This window comes from Lynx canadensis, chromosome A3, assembly GCF_007474595.2.
Source record: "Lynx canadensis isolate LIC74 chromosome A3, mLynCan4.pri.v2, whole genome shotgun sequence".
NCBI lineage: Eukaryota > Metazoa > Chordata > Mammalia > Carnivora > Felidae > Lynx > Lynx canadensis.
In genome coordinates, this window is record NC_044305.1 from 117,784,433 (window position 1) to 117,803,280 (window position 18,848).

Genomic DNA, 18,848 nt, shown 5'->3' on the forward strand with positions numbered 1-18,848 from the left:
CCTTTAGTACTACCCTCATTAGGCAGTAACAGGTCACTAAAAAAATCCTTAGCTCTTGGAGAAGTCCCTAAAAATGCAGACGGAAACAAGATTGGCTAGGAGTTGACAATAGTTGAATCTGGGTGATGAGTGCATGGGGGTAGAGAAGTTAATATACTGTTTTCTCTAGTTTTGTATGTTTGAAAGTTCCTATGGTAAAAATTTTTAACTAGGTTCTTTAGACTCCGTTTTTTGTTTGGTTTTTTTTTAATAGATGCTATTTTTGAGTCAGTACATGAAATGGGAGGTAAACAGGAGGGACTGGGGCTAACACCTGATCCTGTCACTGAAATGCCCCACTCCCACCCCACCTGCAAGGAAACAAGTGTGATTCCTTAGTGCCTAGAATTGAAACTTCCTCCTTCTCCGTAGGTCCTGAACATGGGTACCAGAATCCTGCTACACTTCCTACCTCTTGTTAAAGTGACCAGATCAATCTGTACAGAAACACACATTAACTTGGTCTCATTTATCAAGTCCCATGGTGAATTAAGGTCTGTGCTGGGGGCACTGAGAAGCAGAAATCTGAAGTTAACCTCCCTCCAAAAGCTCCCCATCATGGAAAACAAAGGCACCTACGAACACCCCTGATGCAGTACAGACACTAGGAACTGTCATCTGAAGTGGAGCTTCAGTAGCGTGGTTGTGGGGCTGTAGGGAAGTAAAGAATCCCGTCAGCAGATGCGTTCTAGAAGGTGATGCCAACCACTGAGTGCTATCGCTTTTTTATGTTTGTTTATTTTTGAGAGAGAAAGACAGAGGGAGGGCAAGCCAGGGGAGGGGCAGGGAGAGAGGGAGACAGAGGATCTGAAGCGGGCTCTGCGCTGACAGCAGAGAACCCAGTGTGGGTCTTGAACTCATGAACCATGAGATCATGACGTGAGCTGAAGTCAGACGCCGAACCGACTGAGCCACCCAGGCGCCCTGAACGTTACCTTAAAGGAAAAGATAATCTCTGCTTCTGATTCCTAAGACTAGAGCTCCTTCAGAGAACCTTCCTTCTCTCTTCTGAAGAACTTAAAGTGATTGCAGTTACCAATGTGCCTTTTTTTTCCTTCTCTTTTTAAATTATGATAGCCTTACTTCTCGTTTGCCCAAAACTGGTGAGACCATTCATGGACATAAGTTTTTTATTGGCTTTGGAGGGAAAGGTGCCAACCAGTGTGTCCAAGCTGCTAGGCTCGGAGCAAAGACATCCATGGTATGCAAGGTAAGTGTAGACTACAGTGGAGAGGCTTCTAGTGCCATTTGGTACATTCCCAGTGTTGTTGGACAACCGCTATTCTCTTTAGTTCCAGAACAATTCTATCATTCCAAAGTAAAATTCCTTACCATTAAGCAGTTTCTCCCCATCCCCCCCCCCACCCCACTCCCACCCCCAGACCCTCACAACCACCATCTGTCTCTGTGGATTTATCTATTTGGATATTTCCTAGAAATGGAATCCTAGGATACGTGACATTTTGTGTCTGGCTTATTTCACCTAACGTAATATTTTCAAAGTCCATCTACCTTATAGCATGTACTATTTTTTTTTCCTTTTGTGGCGGAATAATATCCCGTTGTACATACCATTATCTGTCTATCCATTTGTCTGTTGATGGACACTTGAGCTGTTTCCACCTCTTGACTATTGTGAATATGCTGCTGGAAGCATGCATTTACATGTACTTGCTTTTGAGTATCTGGTTTGTTTTTTGTTTTGTTTTGTTTTTTTTGGTAGTTCCTTGTTAAAGATTTAAATAGAGGATAATCTTCCTTGTCCTTTAGATTGCTTTCTACCTCAGTGTGTCCTCTGGGAAGTAGCAGTCCTCAAATAACTTAATTATGCACGTCTTTAACTTGCTGGGCTTCCAAGTGAAGGATGAGAAGTGAGAGGAATTCGCCTGCCCCACTGAGTTTCTGTATGCCAGCTTCTGAACGACAGAAGTTAATCCTGCTTTTAGCAGTTTTTGCTGCAACACAGCTCTTGGAAAGTCGGTGTAATAACTTGTGATTCACTTGTGTAGCTCTTAAGTTATTTCTTCTAATGCTAGCCCTTGGATCAGAAAGGAATCTGGGCTTTACTGAACTACCCATAACTAATTTTTAGGCATAATTCTTTTTGCAGGAATATAAGGAAATGATATGTAAAATATCCCCTATTTCTATCCATCTGTCTGAAATTATTTGAAAATAAGACAAAATTGGCTGCCAGAGGTTCAATGTTTGCATGTTTAATGAAATTTTAAGGTGCTTGCATCACTGGTGTAACAAAAAAGATAATTTACTTTAGAAAAGCTAGACTTGGTCTACACAGTAAAAGATAAGAGGAATCTGAGAAATTTAAAAGAATGAGCCCTCTCCTGTAGGCTGGGTCATTTTTACCAAAATGTCTCTGAAATTTCACTTCCCAGTGCACACAGCACTCTTCTCTCCATGGGAGTCTTTAAATGATGTACAAACGATAAGCGATTATCATTTCATCTGCTAATGAACTGCAGTTTTATTTCTAATTTATGATTAACACGATACAATTCTCATCTGGCTGTTTGGTCAAAAACATCACATGAAGCACAAGATTCAAAGTAAGAAACGCTCGTTTGCTAAGGTTGAAGTCTTGATAGATTTTAAGTGTCAATCATCCATGAATTATTGATGACCCATTACATGCTAGGAATTGTGGGGCAAGGAGAGGGAGCTGTAGGCCTGACCTCTCCTGTACTTGATTAGAAATGAAGGGTTTGGGGAGTCATCAGATGGTGCTGACTTAACGGGGGCTTGGGAACTGGAAAGAGGACGATATTTCCTGGCTGGGAAAACATGGACAGAGAATGGGTATTGGAAGCAAAGTACCAAAAATGGCTGCTCTGGAAAGAGAGGAGTTCCCTAGAGCGGAGCCGTAAAAGGAGAGATTAGAGAACCCCTCTTGGAAGCTTCATAAATGCTATTCATGTAGCCATGAAAGTCAAAATTGGATGTCCCCTGGGATCTCATCCAACTCGAAGATTGAGATTGGTGTTATTTTGGGTCTGTTGAATTTGAGGCAAAGAGAAACGCAAAATAGAAATATTTGAGTTGTGGAAGTGAACTTGGGAAGTGAATCATGCAACCATCAGGAGTGGATGTGAGAGGAATAGACAGCAGAGGGCTGTATTTGGGGAAATGTTACAGTTAGGAGTTTGATAAAGCAGTGGTGCTGTTTTATTCCAGTCCGTGTATGACAGTTTGTGTTAACACCTGTGCAGTTTGGAAAGTGCTTTATATCTACTGTGCCCCTGATGCAGTCATCTGCTGTCCAGCCCCGTGCTAGGCTTCAGCATGGGTATCTGTACAGAGAGGATAAGAAAGCATGGCTTCAGCCAAAACCCATACGGGGTGCCTTTGCTTAGATAACCTGGAACCTTTAGACACATATTTCTTTAGCTTAATGTTCTTAGACTTCTTTATATATCTGTAGATGTCTATAGATATATGTAGATAGATAGGTGATGTATTTGATATAGGTATAGATATGGATATAGATATATATATAGATATAGACATTTTTTTAAGTAGATTTCATGCCCAGCGTGGAGCCCAGCCTGGGGCTTGAACTCACAACTCTGAGATCAAGACCTGAGCTGAGACCAAGAGTCAGGCACTTAACTGACTTTACAGTATTCTTAGACCTGTTAAAGAGAAAAATATCTTAGGGGTGCCTGGGTGGCTCAGTCGGTTGGGCATCCAACTTCAGCTCAGGTCATGATCTCACAGCTTGTGGGTTTGAGCCCTGCCTCAAGCTCTGTGCTGACAGCTCAGAGCCTGAAGCCTGCTTTGGTCTCTGTGTCTCCATCTCTCTCTCTGCCCCTCCCCTGCTCATGCTCTTTCTCTTAAAAATAAACAAACATTAAAAAAAAATTTTTTTTAAGAAAAATTGGTGCGCCTGGGTGGCTCAGTCGGTTGTGTCCAACTTCAGCTCAGGTCATAATCTCACAGTTTGTGAATTCGAGCCCCACATCAGGCTCTGTGCTGACAGCTCAGAGCCTGGAGCCTGCTTCAGATTCTGTGCCTCCCTGTCTCTGTGCCCCTTCCCCGCTCACGCTATGTCTGTCTGTCTGTCTCTCTCTCTCTCTCTCAAAAATAAACATTAAAAAAAATTTTTTTAAGAAAAATATCTTTTAGGGGCGCCTGGGTGGCGCAGTCGGTTAAGCGTCCGACTTCAGCCAGGTCATGATCTCGCGGTCCGTGAGTTCGAGCCCCGCGTCAGGATCTGGGCTGATGGCTCGGAGCCTGGAGCCTGTTTCCGATTCTGTGTCTCCCTCTCTCTCTGCCCCTCCCCCGTTCATGCTCTGTCTCTCTCTGTCCCAAAAATAAATAAAAAACGTTGAAAAAAAAAAAAGAAAAATATCTTTTATAGTAGAAGGTATCATTATCCATTAATCTTGATATTTTTTTCCATTGGTGAAGTATTTTCTTATTAAGCAAATTAGCCAACCTGCTGTATAGCAGTTTTTTAAAGATGACAACTTTCAAGTGGAAACCAAAATCATGACATTACTCCAGATAAAAATGAACAGATGGAGCAAAAGAAAAACAGGTAGAAAATTTCCTACAGTTTTCTTAGCAACATTAACTTACCTACTACTACCCTGCAACAAACTAAAATTCAAGCTCTGGTGAAGTAAGACTGATGGCACATGCAAAACATCTTCTTTTGAGCTCAGGGGAATTATTTGCCAAGATACTGTGATGAGGACTATTAAGCAAGAGTCCGTCGATACGTATCCAGCGCAACATGTAATAATGAAACACTTCAAGTTGTTAAGAGTTGTACAGTCAGTACTCAACTGAGTCGTGGGCCCAAGGCCACAGTCGAAGGATAACTGGAAATGATATTTTCAGATTAAAAATCTAGGCAGATATCATAGAAAACGAAAGTCTTCTTGGCAGGGCAGAGTCTGTTAGAATACCTTTCATAATACCTGATTTTTGTGTTTCCTCTTCTACCATTCCATTGAAGATAAATGTTGGAGGAGGAAGTTGTTTCTAGATATCCAAAACTGGCTGCTAGGGAGGACCTTGGGAGAATAAAGAGTTCAAGTTGTGGTTGCCTCGAATGAGCCCAAAGACCCTGCTTCTTGTGCGGTGGAAAGGAACCCTGAGCAGGCAAGGACCCAAATAACCCCGATCTCAAATCAGCCAACTGGAAGGACCCTCAAGGACCCTGGTCTTGCTTTCCTCAAACATGACATTATCAAAACTCACTAGGTCCATCTGGCTGGCTCCTTTGGTAGAGCATGTGACTCTTGATCTTGGTGTCATGACTTCAAGCCCCACATTGGGCATAAAGCTTACTTAAAAAAAAAAAAAAAAAAGACAGGGCACCTGGGTAGCTCAGTCAGTTGAGCTCTGACTTCAGGTCATGATCTCACAGTTTGTGAGTTCAAGCCCCACATCGGGCTCTGTGCTGACAGCTCAGAGCCTACAGCCTACTTCAGATCCTGTGGCTCCCTCTCTCTCTGCCCCTCCCCAACTCATGCTTTCTCTCTCTCCCTCAAAAAGAAAATAAATATTAAAAAAATTTAATGAAAATAAAAAGGTAAAAGAAAAAAAAACTAATAAAAACAGCTGTGTGTTTTCCCTGAGGAATGGGCAGATATTAAGCTCTGTGACAGAAGCAGTATATTAGAGCCACGCATTCAAGGTCTGACTCTCAGGCATTCTGCAAACTGTCAGTGGTCTGGACATTACAGAAATTGAGAATAAGCAATTAGAAATATTTATAGCAATTTTAAAGAGGAATTTTATAGCTGTTGAATATAATAGTAATAATAAGGGGCGCCTGGGTGGCGCAGTCGGTTGAGCGTCCGACTTCAGCCAGGTCACGATCTCGCGGTCCGTGAGTTCGAGCCCCGCGTCGGGCTCTGGGCTGATGGCTCAGAGCCTGGAGCCTGTTTCTGATTCTGTGTCTCCCTCTCTCTCTGCCCCTCGCCCGTTCATGCTCTGTCTCTCTCTGTCCCAAAAATAAATAAACGTTGAAAAAAAAAATTTTTTAATAATAGTAATAATAAATTAAGCCTTGTATTTTGTAGGATTTTTTTTCTGTTTTTATTTGTTATATTTTATGGAATTATTAGTCCACAATGGATTGAAAATGAAAAAAGAAAAAAAAAACTGAGCCTTCACTACAGATGGTTTGAAAAGCAATATATTAGAGTACTCATCATCTTAACCAAAAAGGTGCCTTGTCAGTTAGATTACTGTGGGACAGTCAACTGTGCAGTAAGATTTAGTTTTCAAAGATCAAAAATTAGTCACCATCCCTTTCCAAGTAATCCCATTCCAGGAATGAAGTGAAATTTATCCTTTCCTGAGCTCTGCTGTAGGACAACTGGCTAGAACTAATGGTTATATTGATTGGAATGCTTGGCCACATGTCCAAACACAGGGTACCCTATGACCCTTACCAAATAATGTGTCTCATATAGGAAGAATGGAAGAAATAATTGGGTTACCACCAACTCACCTCCACTCTTGGATAAGCAGGCCTCGTAATACTGATTGTAGCATTAATTTTGTATGTTAAGGGCCATTATGAAGCTAAACACCCATTTAGATAGGATTTAAACCACGAGCTAGCTTAAACAAGTGGAATCGTATATATTCTTCTTTCCTCTTTTAGGCAAAGCCACAAGTAACAAGTTAAGAAAAATAATATTCTGAGGGACTTATTCAAAAAAGCAACTGCCAGGTTTTGTCATAGGACAACAAATGCATGTTAGTATCCCTAACCTGCTGTTCATTAGGACTTTTGGGACTGAAATGTCACAGAATGTCTTGAGTCACAAATATTAAATTGTGTTCATTTGAGTGTTAATTATGTTTTTGTGCACTCTACCTTTGAAAGTTGGCAATCTGTTTTAATATATGTGATAAATTTCTTAGCAGAATATTCAACTTCATGTGACCTTGAGTACGGTATCTTGGTCCTCTAGGTTTTATTTTCCTCAACTGTGTGTTGATGGATAGAATTACTAGATGTTTTCTACCATTCAGGGATTCCGAGAAGCCCGTTTCTCAGCCATTTTGAAATGTGGATGTTTGTTTGTTATAAATGTAGTGCTAACTGAAGTTACCTTCCTCAGCATTAGGTCACGGTTCTGGACTACGGAAGCCATGACTGGCTCTCCCTCAATGCAGAGAGCCTTCTCGGTGGTAAGAGTGAAGGAAATATCTCAGTAGCCTTAGCTGGAGTAAATGTTCTTGCTCCTGATACACCCAGCCCTTTTGTTTTCCGTGATTCTAATTTACATCTCCCTATAGCTGCATTATCCAAGATGGTAGCCACTAGCCACGTGCAGCTAGATTTAAATGTCATTAAAATAAAAGTGTAAATTGAGTTGCTCAATCATACTGGCTGCATTTCAAGTGCCTGTTTTGGGCAGCACAGTTAGAGAACGTTTCATCCTTGCAGAAAGTTCTATTCAGCTGCATTGCTCTACAGTCTTCAGGGTAGAGCTAAGCCTGGGATTTCCTGAAGAGTCTCTCGGGTTCTAGGAGTTGCCTTAGCATAAGTGCAAGTAGTTGTCCTTAATTGCCAATGACCTGGCTTCTTTCACCTGGAACAGGCTCCCTCAGACTATGGTTTTCCCAGAATCCTTCTACCCAAAAGTGGTTTTCCCAGAACCCTTTTACCCGAAAGTATTTCACTGCTACTATCTGAAAGGAGAGTGTAGGAGTGCCTTCAAGAGGGCTGTTTAGGAGCAAAACCTTCTATAGACCCTTTTGGCAGCCACTGCTAGGAGAGTCTGAGTGCCTGTGGTCACATCCCTTTAAGAATGATAAGATAGGGGCGCCTGGGTGGCTCAGTTGGCTAAGCATCTGACTTCGGCTCAGGTCATGATCTTGCGGTTCGTGAGTTTGAGCCTCCCCCACTGTCAGCCTGCGCTCACAGCTCAGAGCCTAGAGCCTGCTTCGGATTCTGTGTCCTTCTCTCTCTCTCTCTCTCAAAAATAAACATTAAAAAAAAATTTTAAGAATGATAAAATAGGCCCAAGAAAATAAACAGGCAACTAAGATGACCAAATACTTATGAACACATTTCACGTACAGGGCTTGAGTCTTGCTAAGCTAGAGTCTCCAAGAAGCTTTAGGAAGGCTAGACCTTTAGGGAGATTGTTTAGGCAAACAACATAAGATGATATTCAATTAAATGTTTAATGGTATCTATTAGGAATGCTCTAGGAGTTTAGGAAATGAGAGCATTAAGAAGGGCTAGAATAGAGAAGGTAGGCTTTAAGTTGTGCTTGAAAAACAGGTAAGGTTTGATTAGGTGGAGAGAGGAAAGGACTTCCAAGTTCTCAGAAGGCAAGGAAATAGACACGACTGAATTGTATTCACCTTGTGTTTTAACACAAATGATCATACCAAGTTAACAGTGCTTTTCTACTGACCACTCTGTAGAACAGAGAAATCCAACTACTTTTGCCAAATAAGAGTGTTAGAAAGAGAAGCCAGCAAAGCAAGGGGGAGCGAGCCTAGCCACGTGAAAATGAGACCAGAGTCAGCAAACACGAGCGCAGCAATCTTTGTAGCTTTACGATACCTTGCTCCCAGTGTTGGACCCTGATGGGCCCCTCGCCCCCAGCAGATTCTGTAGGCGACACTCCTCCGTGTTCCCACTTAGCTGACTTCCCACCCCAGCGCCAGGCAGGACTGTGCTCTCCCTTTTCATTTCTTCCACGCAAAGCTTTACGCACACTGTCCCAGCGGGCCGAGGCTGCAGTCATTGCAATCACCTGGTGCACCTGCCTCGGTCTCACCTGCACAGGGCCTGGTTCAATTGATGTGGCGTGTAACCCGAGCACCCGGATGTCTGTAAACTCCTCGGGAGCTACCGATGCACAGCAAAGGCTGAGAACTATCGGTTTCCTACCTGCCAGAGAGAACTCACCCCGTCCCACCCTACCTAGCTCAGGTGGAACAATTTGCAGCAAAATATAAAGAATTTTAATTAGCTCGATAATGGCAGAAACTGAAATTCGATTCCAAGTTTCCTGACTTCCACGCGCACTATTTTGCTTCACAGCCAAGATACTTACACGTCAAGTTCTCTTGCCAGGTTGATAAGCAAAATGTGACCGGGAAAACAGGGAAGACTCCAGAGACACCTATGAAGGTTCCTTTATGACATTATTTCACGTTCTTTTTATTTCAAGGACCTTCCCTTTACATCATTCACTGTGATTTTCAAGGTAGCTTCACTCAGCTGTCAGTGGTAGTCATTGCAGGACACCTGCTTGGGTTCTGTTCCTGTGACTCCTGGTTATCAGTGTCCAGCGACTGGGGAAGAGGCTTACATTCGAGTCAGAAGTAAGCACAGGGGATGGGAAAGTGTTCTCTTCGCTCCACCTTTTTTAAAGGAAATCCAGCAGAATAAATGATTGTGTAAGAGGTTCGAGGATGGGGAAATCGGGAAAATGGCGTTCTTTTAGTATTACATAGCACAAGGCATCTGTGCGACTCTGTAATGCAGAAAGAAAGGACTTAGATCTCTGTTGCCTTTTTGTCTACATTTCGATGTAATATGTATGTCTAAGACACAGACATCCTCCCAGTTGGCTCTGTTATTCTTGTGGAAGCAACAGGATACATGGTTACATTAAACAGCATTAGTTACACCATTAATGGAGATGTTACGTTTTTATTATAATAATAGTAATACAGTCTTATTTTTTAAATAATTTAATGCACCCACAGGCTTGCTTCCATGATCAAGTGCTCTTCTGTTTGAAAATAGGGAGCAACAGGAAGAATTGGAAGCATCAGGGAGAACCAGATGGACAGGAAAGTAGTTTATGAGATTGAATCCAAGAAGCAGGAGCCCTGGTAGCAGCAGTAACTGCCATGGTGATGATGAGGATGGCGACGACAATGATAATGACAGTGATAGCACCAAGCTATTATTTAATCCTTTACGGTTTTAAGCCCACTTCATGCATGTTATTTTATCCTCACAGGTGCTGTGACTTTCCAGATAAGGAAACTGAGGCCAAGAGGCAGTTAAAAGCAACCTTCCCAGGGGCGCTTCGGTGGCTAAGTCAGTTGAGCGTCCAACTTCGGCTCAGGTCATGGTCTCAACGATTCATGAGCTCGAGTCCTGCATGGGACTCTCTGCTGTCAGCACACAGCCCACTTTGGATCCTCTGTCCCCTCCATCCTCTCTCTGCCCCACCCCAGCGCTCGCACTCTCTGTTTCTCTCTCTCTCTCTCTCTCTCTCTCTCTCAAAAATAAACATTTTTTTTTAAAAATGTGGCTTGCCCAAAACCACACAGGAGGTGTGAGGGCACTTCTGACTTCCATGACACAAGTGCAAATGTCGTCTTCCTGTTCTCAGGCTTCTTATCACTCCTTTTACTTTGTAATGTATCTCCACAACCCAGATGCAAAGTTAACAGGGCTAAGGTTGACTTCTGTAAATCCTCAGCAGTGCTGTTACTTTTCCATTATTTTTTAGTTACGAGATTTTTATTTTTGTCATGGGAATATCAAAGAAGGCAAAAGCAAAGTATGTTGTCTCACCTCTCACGTAGAGCTTAGAACACCAGCCAACAGGTTTGCCAGGAAGTCACTATTGGAATAAACCTGGAACCATAACCGTCAGCAAGGGACGCAGCCCATCAGGTGATTCCCCAAGCAGAAGAAGACAGCTACTGCAGCCACTAAAATACCACTGCGGCAAGTCTGAGCAGGCCGTCCCTTCCTCATTATGCCTCGGATGCGCCTGATATTCCACTTGGTGTGACGGGTGTCTCTGTACGCCTTCTTTTCCCTGCAGTATTATCAGTTTCTTGAAGGCAAAGCCAAATGTTTTGGGGTTGCCTCCTCCTCTCCAACAATTCTCCCTAATCCCTGCACTTCCAAATGTTTATATCATCACCACCATTTATCAGACATGCCTTTGGTGTTCACCTTAAACAGATTTTGCCTGTATTAAACTGATAGGAAAGGGGAGAAAGAAGTTTCTTTGCTCTAATTTGTACCGGGCCCCACATGCTGAGGAATGGCCTTCCTTTAATCCCTACAATATTCTTGTAGTGATGCTTTCCCCAACTATATCACATCTTTTTTTTTTAATGTTTATTTATTTTTAGAGACAGAGAGCAGGAAGGAGCAGAGAGAGAGGGAGAGAGAGAATCCCAAGCAGGCTCCGCACGGTCAGCACAGGGCCTGACGCAGGGCTCGATCCCATGAACTGTGAGATCATGACCTGAGCTGAAATCAAGAGTTAGATGCTTAACCGACTGAGCCACCCAGGCGTCCCTCCCAACTATATCACATCTTGATTGCCCATGGGAGAGAGTTAAATAATGTTTAAAAACAGATGAGAAAACAGTTTGTTTCTGGTATGAATCTTTGACCTAAGAAATGGGATGCTTTGGTAGATAAATGGCCAGCCTCCCACCAAGAAAACCTTTGACAAATGACCTCCCTCCACTGGGCACTCTCCCCCACAGCAGTGCTTTATAGTGGACACTCTTCTTTGTAGAGACAGAAATTCTGCTCATAAGAAATTATTGTATATTATTTGAGATTATTGCCTACTCAGCATTTCTACCAGAAAAGCACAGGGAAAAGTGTTCTTTGAGAAAGAAGCTCTCGAAGGAGGCATTTAAATTGGGTCAGCAAACTACCGCCCATGGAGCAAATCTTGCCTACCATGTGTTTTTATAAAGTTTTACTGGAACACAGCTACATCCATTTGTTTACAGATTTTCTTCGGCTGCTTTCACACTGCAACAGCAGAGCTGAATCGCTGCAAAAGAGACCATCTGACCAACAGTGTCCGAACTATTACCCATCTGGCCTTTTATGGAAAAAAAAATGTTCCAACCCCTGATCTAGACCATCTAAAATCTTACCAGGAAATTGTATCTGCACTCATTGAGGAGCTTGACCCAAGTAACCTCCTAGGTTTCTTTCTATCGATATATCCAGAGGGGAACAATTTTCTGTGGAAAGGCAGAACTCACCAGGAGTGGCTGAGACCCAGACAGATACATGATCCAATGACATGGTGCTCACCTGCAGGACAGAAAAGTAGTTCAGGAGTGAAGCCTAAAAGCCTACGGGTGCCAAGAAGGTAACATAAATTGCAATAGGCCTGGTAGGAGCTGTGGTCAACTAGACAGCATGGACTCACCTTTGGGGCAGATCCAGCTGGGTTCCCTTGCAGGAATGTGGGCCCAGCGTTACCAGAACATCTGAATTTTCAGGACCTCCTGGAAACTTGTTTTTGTGAAGCCTCCTAATACTTAACTGGTGACAGCTGATTAAAATTTAAAATACACTAGGAGAAAACAACTATAACACTGTATGTCAACTATACTGGAATTAAAATCATAAAAATAGGAGGGCATCCACACAAAAACCTGCACATGAACATTCACAGGAGCCTAAATTTATAATTACCAAAATTTGGAAGCAACCCAAGATGTCCTTCGGTGGGTGAATGGGTAAAGTGCAGAACGTCCATACCATGGAATATTTTTCAGCACTAAAAAGAAATGAGTGATCAAGCCATAAAAAAGACATGCAGGAAACTCAGATATATTTACTAAGTGAAAGAAGCCCGTCTTAAAAGGTTACATATTATATGATTCCAATGATACGGCATTCTGGAACAGACAAAACTATGGAGACAGTAGAAAGATCAGTGGTTGCCAAGGACTTGGAGGGAGAGAGGGATGAATAGGCAGAGCACGAAAGGTTTTCAGGGCAGTGAATCCATCCGGATAAGATTGTAATGGTGGATAAGTGTCTATACATTTGTCAGAACACATAGAATGTACAACACCAGAGCGAACCCTAATGTAAACTATGGAGTTTGGGTGATAATGATGTGTCAACATAGGATCAATGGTTGTAACAAATCTGCCACCCTAATTATGTTGCCTATGAATGGAAGAGGAGTGAGTGTCCAAGGAGAAACTGAAGGATCACTAGCAGAATGCATGCTGGGACTCAAGAATGACAGACTTTCACTACACCAAGTTACCCAAGTTAGCGACAGCTTTTTAAATTCCCCCTTCTCTGCCCCCATCCCATGTCAAAGAAGACTCTAAAACACCAGGCAAGTCATGACAAAGATGCCCTCATTTATAGTGAAGTACAAACAACTGAGATTCTTCATAAATATGAGGGCCGTTGATGGTGGACAGCACAGTGGTGATTTTCACAGGAACAGATCAAAATGAGAGCAAAGTGATTGAACTTGGGACAGTCATTTAATGCTTCACGTTTTAGGTTGGAACATTAATATATAACAATTATTTGGGCTGAAATCAAGTCTAGCATCTTACATTAAGAAGATTAATTAGCTAATGTTTATAAAGTACTGTGCAGATATGCCCTTTTAAAATGCTAAGTATTCTAAAAACTACATTGTAGCATTTTACTAAATGTAAAAGATCTAACATTCATCATTTCTTTGGTACAGGTTGGCAAAGATTCTTTTGGCAATGATTATATAGAAAACTTAAAACAGAATGATATTTCTACAGGTAAAATTTCATCTTTTTTAAAGTTAGTTTTTATGACTTTCCTCTGGGATCTGGTTACAAGAAAAGTTGAATATAGAATAGAATTATTAGATCCTCCTCTGGTGGCCAGAGAATTTTTATGCACAGCTCTGTCTCATCTTGCTTAAATGTCGTTTGGTTAATTCTTTCATGTACATTCCTCCAGATGGGAATAAAATGATAGGAGATTACAAACCTTCATCTCATGGAAATGTTTCTAAAGCAGGTGACAAGAGAAAACAGGTGCTACGTTCACAAAAGATATTTTAAGAAAAGTCATTGAATGTCATGGCTGGAAATGATCTTAGAAACCACTGAAGCCGATACCATTGTTGCACAAAAGAGAAACGAAGGCCAGATCAGTTCTCAATTTGTCCAAGAGCACACAGCTAGTTGGAGCTAGAGCCAGGAGTAGAATGAAGGTCTTTGGGTCCATTTCAAGGCTTTTTGCCGCTGCCAGAGGCTGCCTGATCAACATTTCCATTTACGCTCCAGACAATAATGCTTCATGAGACACAAAGTTTATGAAGAAACACAAACAAGTGCATTGCATAGGTTTGACTTTAATCTCTCATCTGAAGCCTATCATTTCTTTCACTGAAGAAAAAAAAATGGTGGTCTAGAAAAATGCATGTGGATATGCTATGAGTAATTTGGGTGATTTGGCAGTGGGGTGGGGGGGGGGTCTGCTGGGTTGTTACTAATGCAGAACGAAGGTGCAACAAAGTAAAGACTTCTGTCTTCCTTGTTGTATAGGTGATGGGTATAAATTAGCGGTAATTAGTTATTTCTTTTATCATCCCAGATGGCTAAAGGTTAAAAAGCTTTTCCAGCGATTAGTGGTGCATTGAAATTGCTAAAATAGATTGTCCGTGCCAGGCTGTATATACATGATTGTAATTTCTTTTTTCTTTTAGAATTTACATATCAGACTCAAGATGCTGCTACAGGAACTGCTTCTATAATTGTCAATAATGAAGGTACGTGTTTCGCATATTAGAGTGTCATTTCAGGAAGCAGTTCGTGTCCAGAACTAGAACAGAAGCATCAGTTTTTACTCTAATCCTATGGATTTCTTACTATGCCCACCAGTCTAAGGCCTAAAGTGTGGTGTTTTTAGTTTAAAAAATAAATGTTTCCCTTTATTTGTACTTCCCAGGTTGATCATTTAAATGTAAAATTGTCCATCCAATACATATGAAGTGTTACAGTTGCCTCAAAATAATATTTATATCCTATAATGTCCCATTACCCTTCACGTGAACTCAGAATTGGTATTTGTCTCTAAAAGCAGTTAAGTATTCATCCATCATTTCAGTTATACTAGGTAAATAAATGTAAATAGATAGGTGCACAAGGAAGTTGATGAATCATATTTATAGAATATTTACTGAGCAAATGGCAGCAACTAATTACTTCCAACTTATCATTAGCATTCAATTTTGTCTGCTCTTTAAACGGCAATCAAATCTTAAAAGTCTATATATACAACCATGTCTGTCTGTCACAGGGCCTTGCGACAGTTGAAACATTTGTCTTTGAAAACAGTAACTTCCCTTTACCCTCAAGTAAAGTTTTCATAATTTCTTCCCACTATTTTAAGTATAAAAAAACCTGCATAAGATTCTTAAATTCAGAATGACCCAGCATTCCAAGGGGCACCTAGGACAGAACCTAGTGCATTGTGGGCAGTGTGCACTGTGTGAAATTAGGATTTGTCAAAGTAACATCTTTTGTTTGTTTAAAGTTTATTTACTTTGAGACAAAGAAAGGTTGGGAGCGGGGATGGGTAGAGAGAGGGAGAGAGAGAATCCCAAGCAGGCTCCCTGCTGCTAGCCCAGAGCCCATTGTGGGGCTCAATCTCATGAACCGTGAGACCATGACCTGAGCCGAGATCAAGAGCCACTCAACCGACTGAGCCACCCAGGCCCATGCCCGGCCCCTGTCATAATTAGGTCGTTGATGTAGGATAGTTTCACACAATCATTTCTCACAGAAGATACAGAATATTCAGCTCTACTCCAGTGATCCCCAAGTTGCAATAACAATGAAAAAATGTATCACACTTAAAGAAGATAATGTATCCCACTTAAAGAAGATAAAATTTGTCATTCTAACAATAGTCTGTGTTCATTACTTTAAGCTACGTCTTAAGTAATTATTGCCGCCTGTCTTAAACCTCTGTCTTAAACCTCTCTTTTGTGTTCTAGGGATATCTTTGAGTTCCATTTCTAGCCTATCCATGGAACAAGTTCCTGCCTTTCCCATACAAAGATACAGTTTTATATGACGTATTGAGTGCCTGTTATGATAGAACTTGTCAGATTTGAGTATAGGATATGGTTATACCCTTGAGGATACAGATTGCCTTAGAGGAGCTAACACAAATACCCAGAGAGGGGACAGTCGGCTCCCATAAGTGAAGGAATGAATAGCAAGGTGAAGTCAGGAGTGCAGTCTTGACAAGTTGAGTTTGAGGCCGGAACGATCCAGCCAAATGGCAGTGTCTGTCAGACAGCTGTAGTCTAAGTCCTGCTGCTCATCAGCCAAGGCCAGGCCAGAAACATAGATTTGGGAGTCAGCAACCCAGAAGCAGCAGTTGGTGCTAGCAGAGAGAATGAGGTCACCGAAGGAGAAAAGGAAGGAGATATGTTGTCTCTCAGTGTGTGTGGGTACTTTGAATTTTTCCAGTCCCAAGATTGGGTTTATGCTGAACCATCCCCACTTTTTTAAGTCCTCCTTGCGGCCAACAGACACATCTGCGGTAAGATGATAGGCTAGCATGTGTTCTGTGTTCAGAGGTAATTTTAGGTCATGTCTATACAGGATCAGCACGAGCAGCCTGGAGTGCAAAGAAATGGCTGCTACAACTCATCTCTCTAGGTCCGTGCCGTCCAAAAGAAATATAATGCAAGCCACATACATAATTTTAAGTTTTCCATGAGGCACATTTTAAGAAAGAAAAAGAGGGGTGCCTGGGTGGCTCAGTCAGTTAAGCATCCAACTCTCAGTTTTGGCTCAGGTCATGGTCTCAGGGTTTCGTGAGTTCAAGCCCTGCATCGGGCTCCATGCTGACAGCGCAGAGCCTGCCTGGGATTCTCTCTCGTGCTCTCTCTCTGCCCCTCCCCTACTCACGCTGTCTCTGTCTCTCTCAAAAAGTAAATAAATAAGCTTTAAAAAAAATTAAAAGTAGGGGGTACCTGGGTGGCTCAGTCAGTTAAGTGTCCGACTTCGGCTCGGGTCATGATCTCACGGTTCGTGGGTTCAAGCCCCGTGTTGGGCTCTGCGCTGACAGCTTGGAGCCTGGAGCCTGCTTCGGATTCTGTGTCTCTTTCTCTCTGCCCCTCCCCCACTCGTACTCTGTGTCTCTCTCTCTCTCTCTCTCAAAAATAAACATTAAAAAAATTTTTTTTGACAAAATAAAAAGTAAAAAGAAACAGGTAAGATTAATCTTAATATACTCGCTTAACCCAATATCTCTCAAATATTATCTTTTCAACACGGAATCAAAATGTTCTTGAAAAGTAATAAGAATCAAAACCACACTCAGGTATCACCTCACGCCAGTCAGAGTGGCCAAAATGAACAAATCAGGAGACTATAGATGCTGGAGAGGATGTGGAGAAACGGGAACCCTCTTGCACTGTTGGTGGGAATGCAAATTGGTGCAGCCGCTCTGGAAAGCAGTGTGGAGGTTCCTCAGAAAATTAAAAATAGACCTACCCTATGACCCAGCAATAGCACTGCTAGGAATTTATCCAAGGGATACAGGAGTACTGATGCATAGGGGCACTTGTACCCCAATGTTCATAGCAGCACTCTCAACAATAGCCAAATTATGGAAAGAGCCTAAATGTCCATCAACTGATGAATGGATAAAGAAATTGTGGTATATATACACAATGGAGTACTATGTGGCAATGAGAAAAAATGAAATATGGCCCTTTGTAGCAACGTGGATGGAACTGGAGAGTGTAATGCTAAGTGAAATAAGCCATACAGAGAAAGACAGATACCATATGGTTTCACTCTTATGTGGATCCTGAGAAACTTAACAGGAACCCATGGGGGAGGGGAAGGAAAAAAAAAAAAAAAAAGAGGTTAGAGTGGGAGAGAGCCAAAGCATAAGAGACTGTTAAAAACTGAGAACAAACTGAGGGTTGATGGGGGGTGGGAGGGAGGGGAGGGTGGGTGATGGGTATTGAGGAGGGCACCTTTTGGGATGAGCACTGGGTGTTGTATGGAAACCAATTTGTCAATAAATTTCATAAAAAAAAAAAAGAAAAGTAATAAGAGATTTGACCTTCTCGTCTTTGTACTCAGTCTTTAAAATCTGCTATTCATTGTACAATTGAAGCACATGTCAATTTAGACAAGACACATTTCAAGTGCTCAACAGCCACCTGTGGCTTACACTCATGGAAAGCACAGCTCTGGAGAGTTCACTAACATAAATGCACCCCCAGTCCTTCCGCATTTAGGTGGGATTATAGACTGTGGGTCCAAGTGATGAGTATTCAAGATCCTTTACCCCTGCTTCTGTTTGATCTGGTGCTGTCTAGGCCAAATATCCTCTCTCTGCCTTAGCTGGTACAGCTTTCCATCTGTTAGCTATTATAAACTATGTGTTGACCTTCAGAATCACTTTTCGGAGATACCCTAGGTTATGTACATGAACTGACTGCATACTATTGAGCCTTAGTTTGTAGTGTTAGGCAAGTTTATTCCTGTTTATACACATCATTACCACATCTGTCATCTAGGATTCAGAATCTTTACCACATACATCGTACCAGCCATTTTTAAGTATGTTATATATCACTTCCCAGCTAGTATTCTTTGTATATGAGAATATTAATGGGGAAATATTTTTTAGATTTTTCAAAATTATCAGAATAATATTGATCTTACAGAGCAGGAATAGTGTAAAAAAAGATACAGTAGGAATACAGAACTTCACCTAAATTGCCTAGAAATGTTAAAATTAATACTTACAACACATTTAACATAGTGACTTTGTAAGGGATTGTAACATTGCAGGATATCATTGCTTGGCTTTGCTTGGATTTTAATATAAATATGTAGAAATTCTTTATAGGCCAGAATATCATCATAATAGTGGCCGGAGCGAATTTACTTTTGAATACTGAAGACCTGAGGGAAGCAGCCAAGGCCATCAGCAGAGCCAAAGTAATGATCTGCCAGCTAGAAGTAACTCCAGAAACTTCTTTGGAAGCCCTGACCATGGCCCACAGCAATGGAGGTGA

At 41.8% G+C, this 18,848-nt stretch overlaps 1 protein-coding gene across 5 annotated transcripts in view; it reads left to right on the top strand.

Annotated features, from left to right (window-relative positions):
- The window catches only part of RBKS (ribokinase), a 101,264-nt gene that overhangs the window by 14,969 nt on the left and 67,447 nt on the right, over positions 1-18,848 (top strand). For 4 of the 5 annotated variants that reach the window (XM_030311399.1, XM_030311402.1, XM_030311400.1 and 1 more), the window contains exons 2-5: positions 1,117-1,249; positions 13,500-13,563; positions 14,499-14,561; positions 18,680-18,844. In XM_030311399.1, the coding sequence (XP_030167259.1) occupies positions 1,117-1,249; positions 13,500-13,563; positions 14,499-14,561; positions 18,680-18,844 (425 nt within the window). The remainder of the gene's footprint in view (positions 1-1,116; positions 1,250-13,499; positions 13,564-14,498; positions 14,562-18,679; positions 18,845-18,848) is intronic. The other variant, XM_030311403.1, reaches the window with a different exon arrangement.